At 41.6% G+C, this 11,651-nt stretch overlaps 1 protein-coding gene across 1 annotated transcript; it reads right to left on the bottom strand.

Annotated features, from left to right (window-relative positions):
• Nucleotides 1-3,371: 3,371 nt before the first annotated feature.
• LOC110519918 (sialoadhesin) lies at nt 3,372-11,544 on the bottom strand. Its single transcript, XM_021596785.2, has 6 exons — nt 11,279-11,544; nt 10,785-11,162; nt 5,307-5,570; nt 4,857-5,126; nt 4,583-4,682; nt 3,372-4,293 (listed from the first exon to the last, which is right to left on the bottom strand). Exons 1-6 carry the CDS (start codon nt 11,334-11,336, stop codon nt 4,221-4,223), a joined length of 1,143 nt encoding a protein of 380 aa, XP_021452460.2. The 5' UTR covers nt 11,337-11,544; the 3' UTR covers nt 3,372-4,220.
• Between the last annotated feature and the right edge of the window lie 107 nt (nt 11,545-11,651).

Here is an 11,651-nt window from a genome sequence, read left to right as displayed (position 1 = left end):
GGGGATGATCAGCTGTTCGTCCTGCCTCCCTGTAGCACTGTTTTAGGCGTCTCACAGTACAGAGTTTGCAATTGATTGCCCAGGCCACATCTGCAGTCCAAATGCCTCCTTGCAGCATGCCTAAGCAACATTCACGCAGATGAGCAGGGACCCTGGGCATCTTTCTTTTGGTGCTTTTCAGAGTCAGTAGAAAGGCCTCTTTAGTGTCCTAAGTCTTCATAACTGTGACCTAACTGCACCTGCTATGCAGTACTTAAGACAGCTGCGCCACTCGTAAAACATAGAGATTACAGATTACATCACTTTAATTTTAACACTAAAACATATTGTAACTTTATCACTCACCTACTAATGCAAGCCACTGTTATAATGATGATCAGTGTAAGAGCGATGGGGATCCCCACTGGCACCACCAACCAATCTTTAAGAAGCCCTCCTGTTCTCCCCTCATTACCTGTATTAACTGCACCTGTTTTAACTCGTTACCTGTATAAAAGACACCTGTCCACACACTCAATCAAACAGACTCCAACCTCTCCACAAAGGCCAAGACCAGAGAGCTGTGTAAGGACATCAGGGGTAAAATTATAGACCTGCACAAGGCTGGGATGGTCTACAGGACAACAGACAAGCAGCTTGGTGAGAAGGCAACAACTGTTGGCGCAATTATTAGAAAATGTAAGAAGTTCAAGATGACGGTCAATCACCCTCGGTCTGGGGCTCCATGCAAGATCTCACCTCGTGGGGCATCAATGATCATGAGGAAGGTGAGGGATCAGCCCAGAACTACATGGCAGGACCTGGTCAATGACCCGAAGAGAGCTGGGACCACAGTCTCAAAGAAAACCATTAGTAACACTACGCCGTCATGGATTAAAATCCTGCAGCACACGCAAGGTTCCCCTGCTAAAGCCAGCGCATGTCCAGGCCAGTCTGAAGTTTGCCAATGACCATCTGGATGATCCAGAGGAGGAATGGGAGAAGGTCATGTGGTCTGATGAGACAAAAATAGAGCTTTTTGGTCTAAACTCCACTCGCCGTGTTTGGAGGAAGAAGAAGGATGAGTACAACCCCAAGAACACCATCCCAACCGTGAAGCATGAAGGTGGAAACATAATTCTTTGGGGATGCTTTTCTGCAAAGGGGACAGGACGACTGCACCGTATTGAGGGGAGGATGGATGGGGCCATGTATCGCGAGATCTTGGCCAACAACCTCCTTCCCTCAGTAAGAGCATTGAAGATGGGTCGTGGCTGGGTCTTCCAGCATGACAACGACCCGAAACACAAAGCCAGGACAACTAAGGAGTGGCTCCGTAAGAAGCATCTCAAGGTCCTGGAGTGGCCTAGCCAGTCTCCAGACCTGAACCCAATAGTACATCTTTGGAGGGAGCTGAAAGTCCGTATTTACCAGCGACAGCCCCGAAACCTAAAGGATCTGGAGAAGGTCTGTATGGAGGAGTGGGCCAAAATCCCTGCTGCAGTGTGTGCAAACCTGGTCAAGATCTACAGGAAACGTATGATCTCTGTAATTGCAAACAAAGGTTTCTGTACCAAATATTAAGTTCTGCTTTTCTGATGTATCAAATACTTATGTCATGCAATAAAATGCAAATTCATTATTTAAAAATCATACAATGTGATTTTCTGGATTTATGTTTTAGATTCCATCTCTCACAGTTGAAGTGTACCTATGATAAAAATTACAGACCTCTACATGCTTTGTAGGAAGTAGGAAAACCTACAAAAGTAGGAAAACCTACAAAATTGGCAGTGTATGTATACAAATTCTCCCCACTGTATATTCATTATAGAGGTTTAGAATTGTTCCACAGTTGTTTTCTAGTTGTCTCTCTCTCTCTGCATATTATAAAAATAAATGTGTGACTGAGACAGAACTCTGCAGGGGAGTGAAGGAGATAAGACTAGTCAGACATTCCACAATAACTTTGGAGAGTGGATGTTTACTAAGTTTTTAGATAACACTGAAAGCCATTGTTTATATAGCTTTGTAGGCATGGTTTTGGTCTCAGGAGTAAATAGGTAATAACGTGGGTAGTGACATCATCAGGGCTAGACTTACGGTTTAACAAAACAACTTGAGACCTTTTGTTTGATGTGGAACTTACTCGGAAACATGCACGCTATGTTCCTGATTGTCAACTACTGTCTGCAATTGCATTAATTCAGGTTTTAGAATGATTTAATTCAATATATTGTCATAATGCAAATTTCACCAATGAGCCAATGATTGACAAGGATGAAAGGAACGAACCCTAACAATGTGAATCGTCGACCAGCCATCATTATCGTAGAGCACTCAATCGATTCACTTTATATGTGTGCATTGTATTGACCTGCTCCCTTATTAATTAGTGATTAAATATTTAGTTTAAGTATAACTCTGACTTGTGTGATACGTTTGTCTCTCCTCATTTGATAGTAAAGAAATTCACCACCACACAGGATTGAGGTAAAGATGAACAGAGCAAAGTACAGAGAGATCCTTGATGAAAACCTGCTCCAGAGCGCTCAGAACCTCAGACTGGGGTGAAGGTTCACCTTCCAATAGGACAATGTCCCTAAGCACACAGCCACGACAACGCAGGAGTGGCTTCGGGAACATCTCTGGAGAGACCTGAAAATAGCTGTGCAACGACGCTCCCCATCCAACCTGACAGAGCTTGAGAGGATCTACAGAGAAGAATGGGAGAAACTCCCCAAATACAGGTGTGCCAAGTTGTAGAGTAATACCCAAGAAGACTCGGATGTAATCGCTGCCAAAGTTGCTTCAACAAAGGACTGAGTAAAGGGTCTGAATACTTATGTAAATGTAATATTTCAGTTCTTAGTTTTTATAAATTTGCAAAATATTCTAAAAAACATTTGTTTCTTTGTCATTAGGGTATATTGTGTGTAGATTGATGAGGGAAATAAGACTGTAACCTAACAAAATGTAAAAAAGGGTTCTAAATACTTTCCGAAGGCACTGTAAATATCTTGTATTGTACTTGTAATGTACAGTATGTGTCTCAGGTGTGACGATGAGCATCCATTGTGTGTGCATGCTTCTATCTTGTTAAAATTGAATGATTGAAATACAAAACAATAAATGTGAACATGAACGAAAACCGAAACAGTACCGTGTGGTGACAAACACATACACGGAAACAAACACCCACAAACCAACAGTGAAACCCAGGCTACCTAAGTATGATTCTCAATCAGGGACAACTAACGACACCTGCCTCTGATTGAGAACCATACTAGGCCGAAACAGAAACCCAACCTAGAAACACAAAACATAGAATACCCACCCAACTCACGTCCTGACCAGCTAAAAACAAAGAAATAACACAAGAACTACTAGGGTCAGAACGTGACAGGTTTGTTGCTTTTATTAATTATGTACTGTTATGACCTCCTTTTTGACCAGGCTGAGAGAGTCTCAGTAATTCAGTTTGTATTCACTAAAAGAGGAGAATTATTATTTTTGAACTTGCAGCCTGTTGTTGACTTATTTATTTTGCCACTCAACTCAAACTTGAAGAACTTGTAAATAATACAGTGGTCTAAGGCACTGCATCTCAGTGCAAAAGGTGTCACTACAGTCCCAGGTTCAAATCTAGGCTGTTTCACATCCGTCTGTGATTGGGAGTCCCATAGGGTGGCGCACAATTGGCCCAGCGTCGTTGGGGTTTTGCCGGGGTAGGCCATCATTATAAATAAGAATTTATTCTTTACTGACTTGCCTAGGTAAGTAAAGGTTACATTTAAAAATAAGCTCAGCCTGGGGTGGTGTAGCATGGCATTGTGACATATGGTTATGTTATATATACAGTATGTTATGATCCATTTTTATATAATTGTAATTCAATTTAAATATATATTTACATATATTGAAACTGATCTCTGGTTGTCGTTTCACTTTTGGTCATCTAGTCTTCAACAACTCTCCATCATAAAATAAGTAAATTACAGTAGGCCTATAACAGTGAAATTACTTATTTTCTACAGTAGAGAGCTGAAATGAGGTGCACAGTACATTCTACAGATATTACTGTACATATTATTAAAGAATACAGCTGGACACAGCTACACAACAGTGCCACTGTGTGGCAGTAAACTGGGCACAACATCTCCCACCAGAGTTAATTCAGTTCCCTTTCAGTTCCTGTTAATTTAAGTGTCGCATTTGTTATGGTCATCCTTTATGTAGTACTAGGGTAATGGCTGCTGGATGGTGGTCTCTGTAAGACTGTAACCTTGTTGACTTGATGCTGGGACAGTTTTCCTGTAGGGGAAAGTTGTTATGGATCAGACATATCATTTAATAAACTTGGTATATTGTCTTTATTTTCTACTGGAGATTCTCTGTTTTGGTTGATAATGTTTTCTGTTTCCACTAAACGCATCAGATGGAAGACTACAATACAGTTAATAGACAATATAAAGTTATACTGTATATATCAAATGAAAAGAAAACTCTCAAGGTTACAGGAGTTGTAGAATTATATACAGTGCAAACCAATACATACAGAGATTACAGATCACATCACTGTATTTGTAACTTTATCACTCACCTCCTAATGCAAGCCACTGTTATAATGATGATCAGTGTCAGAGCGATGGGGATCCCCACTGGCACCACCAACCTCCACAATATGGAGGACTGGCCATTTACTGCAGAGAATAAACTACTGTAAGCTCTATAGGCCAGGGATAGCTTCACACTCGTGTACATACTGTCATTTGTTTCAATGGAAAATGCACAATAACAGGTGGCATAATCGTGATGTTTTATTACAGACTAGACTACAAATAATGTATGTGTTCAATGCATCCCCTTGTACCTACCTTTCCCCACAGTCATGGTTACAGTATAGCTCTGTGATCCATGCTTGTTCATCGCTACACAGCAGTACTGCCCACTGTCCTCAAGGCTGATGTTAGTGATGCTGTAACTCTGCCCTGACCCTCTCAGTGAAGCTTGGGATTCTGTCCTCTGAAGCCAGGTGTAGCGCTCTACAGCAGGGTTGGCATCACTGCTGCAGGACAGAGTCACAGAGCTGCCCATCACTACCTCCCCAAAAGGATTGACTGACACCGATGTGTTCTTTGGAGCATCTGAAGGCAGAGAAAGGTAAAAAACAACAACTTTATTTTACAGTATAGTTTCCTATATTTGGGTAACAATGAGAGATGTCAGGTATATACTAACCTGTCAAAGAGCGTCCCAAAAAAACTCATGACAAATATTGTTAATGATTCATTCATTGTCTGTGATTGTGATTTCAAAGTACTTACACTGGACATTAATAGACAACGCTGAGGAGTAGATTGGTTTATTAGTGGTCAGGGCCTCACAGTAGTAGTTTCCACTGTCTGTTGTGCTGATATTGGTGATGGTCATCATCTGTCTCTTATCACCAGCCGTGGAGCCTCCAGTCTGGTACCAGGTGTAGCCCTCCACTGGAGTGTGGGCAGTACTACAGCAGAATAACGTCACTGAGCTGCCCTCAACAACATCACCAGCGGGACTGAGGGACACTGCTACTTCACTGGAATTATCTGAAAGTAGACAAGAGATGTGTAAGCAATTTTCTTATTTATTAAACCAGGTAAGACAGTTAAGAACACATTCTTATTTACAATGACGGCTTACCCCGGCCAAACCCGGACAACGCTGGGCCAATTGTGCGCCACCCTATGGAACTCCCAATTCAAACCAGGGACTGTAGTGACGCCTCTTGCACTGAGATGCAGTGCCTTAGACCGCTGCGCCACTCGGGAGCCCAATAAGACATACCAGACAGATAACAGGACAGGGCACATCAGATTATTTGTCTGTTCCTGTTTTAAATGGAAATACACTGAAATGTATATCCATATGTTGTTGTGTTTGTAGTGGTGGCTGTCTGGGCATTATTATGAGTCAGAGGCGGCGGGGTGGTCACCCAAAGGACGATTCCATACCGACAGTCAAGACCATGTGACTTCCTGCTACAATTCCGCAATTTTTGCATACAGTCTTTGTGGTCGTAGGGCATGCAACTATACCATCAGGTTTTAAAGTACAATAACTTCTTAGTTACAAGGGAGCTCTCACTGTTGTTGTCAACAGCTGGTACTGTACATACAGATATCAATAGCATTGTCATTATTACTCAGAAAGACTTTCAGTAAGTTAATGAGAAAATTAGTAAATATTAAGACATTAACAAACTTTCTGAGGAACTGTAAGAACACTATGAGACTCTCTCTGAATCATGTGATCATACTGAAACAAGGAAGCAATGGCTCCTCTCCTCAGAGTGACTCAGAAATTATGGTGACATCCATTTCATTGGAACCTCTGAGGCTTGTGGTCAGACCTGATCTCTGTGCAGACAGCTCTCCTATTCTCATGAGTCAAATAGTTACACACTAAATGTACAGTACCAGTCAAAAGTTTGGACACACCGATTCATTCAAGGGTTTTTATGTTTACTATTTTCTACATTGTAAAATTATAGTGAATACATAAATCTATGAAATTACACATATGGAATAGTGTTAAACAAATCAAATATATTTGAGATTTGAGATTCTTCAAAGTAACCAGCCTTGATGACAGCTTTGCACACTCTTGGCATTCTCTCAACCAGCTTCAAAAGGTAATCACCTGGAATGCATTTCCATTAATGGGTGTGCATTGTTAAAAGTTCATTAGGGGAATTTCTTTCCTTCTTAATGTGTTTGAGCCAATCAGTTGTGTTGTGACAAGGTAGGGGTGGTTTACAGAAGATAGCCCTATTTACCCTATTTGGTAAAAGACAAAGTCCATATGAGCAAGAACAGCTCAAATAAGCAAAGAGAAATGACAGTCCATCATTACTTTAAGACATGAAGGTCAGTCAATCCGGAACATTTGAAGAACTTTGAAAGTTTCTTCAAGTGCAGTCGCAAAAACCATCAAGCGCTATGATGAAACTAGCTCTCATGAGGACCACCACAGGAAAGGAAGACCCAGAGTTACCTCTTCTGCAGAGGATAAGTTCATTAGAGTTACCAACCTCAGAAATTCCAGCCCAAATAAATGCTTCACAGAGTTCAAGTAACAGACACAGCTCAACATCAACTGTGTGAATCAGGCCTTCATGGTCAGATTTCTGCAAAGAAATCACTACTAAAGGACACCAATAAATAGAAGAGACTTGCTTGGGCCAAGAAACACGAGCAATGGATATTAGACTGGTGGAAATCTGTCCTTTGGTCTGATGAATCAACATTTTAGATTTTTGGTTCCAACTACCGTGTCTTTGTGAGACGCAGAGGAGTTGAATGGATGATCTCTGCATGTGTGGTTCCCACCTTGAAGCATGGAGGAGGAGGTGTGATGGTGTGGGGGTGCTTTGCTGGTGACACTGTCAGTGATTTATTTAGAATTCAAGGCACACTTTAACCAGCATGGCTACCACAGCATTCTGCAGCAATACTCCATCACATCTGGTTTGCACTTAGTGGGACTATCATTTGTTTTTTTTAACAGGACAATGACCCAACACACTTCCAGTCTGTGTAAGAACTATTTGACCAAGGAGGGTGATGGAGTTCTGCATCAGATGACCTGGCCTCCACAGTCACCCGACCTCAACACAATTGAGATGGTTTGGGATGAGTTGGACAGCAGAGTGAAGGAAAAGCAGCCAACAAATGCTCAGCATATGTGGGAACTCCTTCAAGACTGTTGGAAAAGCATTCCAGGTGAAGCTGGTTGAGAGAATGCCATGTGCATAGCCATCATCAAGACAAAAGGTGGCTACTTTGAAGAATCTAAAATATATTTTGATTTGTTAAACACTTTTTTTGTTACTACATGATTCCATATGTGTTATTTCATAGTTTTGATGTCTTCACTATTATTATACAATGTATAAAATAGTACAAATAAATAAAAACCCTTGAATGAATAGTTGTGTCCAAACTTTTGACTGGTACTGTATGTACAGGAAACAACCTTGAATGCTGATATGAAATGTTTGTGTTTTGAACATGTAACGATGCATTACAGCATCCCTGCATTACAGTAACGCAACATTTTTTTAAACACAAGACAACACTAAACAATACATTAATTGCACTCTATTGGTGACAAACGGTGCCCACAAACTGTTGGGGCCTACGTAAAGCTGTCCCAACAGCAGAGTTTTCTTCTCATCACCATGGAGTGAATCCTTACCAGAGGCTGCGATACGATTAATTCAGCCTCATTTACTGCCTTAAAAAAAACTGCTGATATGGCTGACTTGCTTAAACAAATGTGGTCTCTACTGACAATTGAGATGTACAAACTATGGCATAAGGGAACGATGATCGGATAAGAGGCAATCCGTAATTTCGATTAAGACATTAATGAGCGAGCTAAGATGGACGTAGTCAATATAACTATTTGTTCAGCACTTTTGAAATGTACAGAGACAGAATTCAGAACATTGGCCGTTCTTACAGTATTCTCCCTGTACACCAAGTTAGAACCGAAGGATAAATAAAGGGGCAAATAAGTAGACAATGAAAGCTCTTACAATATTCAATGGTGTGCACCACCAAGTCAGAACAGGTGGCTAAGTTATCAGCTGAGCCTTGTCTGGCAGAGAAACAGTTCATTCAGCCTAATTTACTGCCTTTTAAAAAACATAGCTAATATGTTTAACTTGCTTAAACAAATCTAGTTTCTTCTGACAATTGAGATGTACAAACTATGGCATAAGAGGCAATCCATAATGAACTGTTTCTCTGCCAGACAAGGCTCAGCTGATGTAGCAATAGTAAGGTGTTGGGACTGCTGTTGGGACTCTGCTGTCGGGACAGCTTTATGTAGGCCAGTTTGTTGGCACGGTTTGTCACCGTTGTCGTGAAAATAATATATTGTTTAGTGCTGTTTAGTGTTATTTATTTTTTGCCCAACCAAGATTTACATGCTAAAATCGCCACTGTATACTGTAGCTAAGAAAGTAATGTTTATGTTTTGTAACGTGTATGTTTTGTAGTAAGCTGTTAGTAGCCCATGTACCTCACCCTAATAATTTGGTCCCTTTCCCCTCATAACTTAGCCACCTGTTCTGACTTGGAAGTGCACATCATTGAATATTGTAAGAGCTTTCATTGTCTACTTATATGCCCCTTTATTTATCCTTCGGTTCTAACTTGGTGTACAGTACTTTTGAAACGTACAGTGACAGAATTCAGAACATCGGCAGTATACATATCTCCCTGGCATATTACATAATTTATGCAGCAGCACAGAATACATTTTTGGACTCACCTTGTTGTTCTGTGCTCACTAGTCATCATACTTTGTCATCAAAGTCTGCCATTCTCTGGATTTTTGGTGCTTTCAAGACAATTGTGTATGTCTAACTTTAGACCGTCCCCTCGCCCATACCCGGGCGCGAACCAGGGACCCTCTGCACACATTAACAACAGTCACCCATAAAGCATCGTTACCCATCACTCCACAAAAGCCGCGGCCCTTGCAGAGCAGGGGGAACTACTACTTCAAGGTCTCAGAGCAGGTGACGTCACCGATTGAAACAGCTAGCTAAGCTAGCTGTTTCACATCCGTTACATATGTAGTTCTGTCCTTGAGCTGTTCTTGTCTATTAATTTTAATGTATTATGTCATGTTTCATGTTTTGTGTGGATCCCAGGAAGAGTAGCTGCTGCTTTTGCAATAGCTAATGGGGATCCTAATAAAATGCCAAAAATACCAACTGGGAACTCAAAAAAAAAAAAGTTGAATCATGATGTCAGTGAATCATGACGTCAGTGATCTTCAGGTCTTAGCTCTAGAAAGAGGCCCGAGTTCCGGATTTACAATTCTGACCTGGATGAGAGTTCAAAACGTATTTTCCCAGTCGTAGCTTGTATTTCCCCGAGTTCTGAGTTGTCTTGAACTCACTAAAGTCAGATTTTGCAGTTCCGAGTTAAGTTGTTTTGAGCGTGGTAAAAATCATGCTTCATTGACAACATGGCCAATGTTGAAAGTTTATTATTTTAAACTAGGAAAAGAGACCCTTAATCTTAGACTTGGGACCACACATCCACTTCACTGAATAGCAGGCTAATAATTGCTTTGCAATGCTTGCAGTTAGCCACTGATTGCTTCCAAACAACTTATTGTTGAATTGGCCAATGAGCACCGATACGTTTTATCTATAATTTATCTTCACATGAAAAGGATTAAAAAGGATTTGCCAGTAGATTGTCGACTTGATTCATGATGAAGACTGCTTATCTAGCTTGCTAGCTAAGATTTCGAAAGTATTATGTTGACATGATCAGTCCAATCAAAGCATCGGTAGATATAACGTGATTTGACGTAATTCTATCTGTGGCCAATGACCTTGAGCCTTCTTGGATGAGCACTTCTAATGTAAATCTGTGGCAGCACCCAGGGGGCATGAATTTTCGAGCTCTCCCATGTAGATTTTGTTGTGACATAGTGTCCCCATGAGTGACAGAACACTGAGCCAAGAGAACATTACTAACCCCTATGCTCTGTATTTTACGCTGCCTGCCCCACCACCACAGAAAGCACTGAGCTAGGCTGAAACACCTGCATTTTGGAGCTGCCTTACTCAAGGAAGCAAAAAAGAGACCATGTCTGTATGAGGCTTTATTAACTCAATGTGACTTTATTAACTCGCCACTGGTCAGTTGCTATCTACATATAATCATTGACCACAAGGCATATTTACACAAAATACGTGTCAAAAAAACATATAATAAGCACTGAGGTCTTACCTGCCACTAGCAGGGTTACTCCAGGCTGTCCAGGAGGCTTCTCCACTGGGTGGTTGGTGATAAAATAGAAGATGTATGTCCCGCTATCAGACCTCCTCAGATCAGAGATCCTCAGGGAGCAGTTCCTTGTTCCTTCCTTCCCCAGGTACTCCACTCTGCCCTGGGAGGTTGGCTCAGGGAAGATACCCTGGCTATGGTACACGTACCTGGGGGTGATGCAGCGGCTCTGGTCCCGGCACCACATCTCAGACAGCACCCTGTAGGGCTGAGGGTAGTCGTAGGAGCAGGGGAGGACCACAGACGAGCCGGCCACGGCACACAGGGGAGCGGAGGGGACACGCACAGCCCAGTCACTACAGAGGACACCCACACAGCAGCCTGGGATACAAGGAATGAATGAATATGATTTACAATACAATACTTGGTATGTCTATTCACATACCATGCTAAAAGTGTGCTGCGTATGATAATGATGAATATGATGTCAGTCTTACCTTGCAGGATAAGTGAGAGCAGCCTCATCCAGCCAGTCTGGAAGACTCCCAAAGCCATCTCTGACGCTCCCCCACTCACTGTCCTTCTTTACATTAGCAGCGAAGACCTCGACAGTGTCTGTCTTTCTGTCTGTCACTCACTTCTCTTTTTCCTAACTAGGAACTGGTCAAGGATATTGAGAAACAAAAATAGACGTGTAGAAAAGCATTGACATTATAAGCCTGCAAAAAAAAGTCAAGGCACTGTTGCTGGCTTATAATGTCACTGTCTCTAAACAAGCCAGAGCTTGTTTTTGGTCCTGTCTATTTAGACCTTGTTCACAATGAGCATCCATTATAGGCAGATCTATGCCTACAGACCTGTCTAGTTCCA

This window comes from Oncorhynchus mykiss, chromosome 3, assembly GCF_013265735.2.
Source record: "Oncorhynchus mykiss isolate Arlee chromosome 3, USDA_OmykA_1.1, whole genome shotgun sequence".
In the NCBI taxonomy this organism is placed as follows: Eukaryota; Metazoa; Chordata; class Actinopteri; order Salmoniformes; family Salmonidae; genus Oncorhynchus; species Oncorhynchus mykiss.
The sequence above is the reverse complement of the archived record's forward strand: the minus strand, read 5'-3'. Positions and strand labels throughout refer to the sequence as shown.

Coding starts and splice junctions, on each gene's coding strand:
- LOC110519918 (XM_021596785.2), bottom strand. CDS start 11,336: ATGGCTTTGGGAGTCTTCCAGACTGGCTGGATGAGGCTGCTCTCACTT. Junction 11,163..11,278: donor GCTCTCACTTATCCTGCAAG/GTAAGACTGACA, acceptor CTTGTATCCCAG/GCTGCTGTGTGGGTGTCCTC. Junction 4,683..4,856: donor AACCATGACTGTGGGGAAAG/GTAGGTACAAGG, acceptor TATTCTCTGCAG/TAAATGGCCAGTCCTCCATA.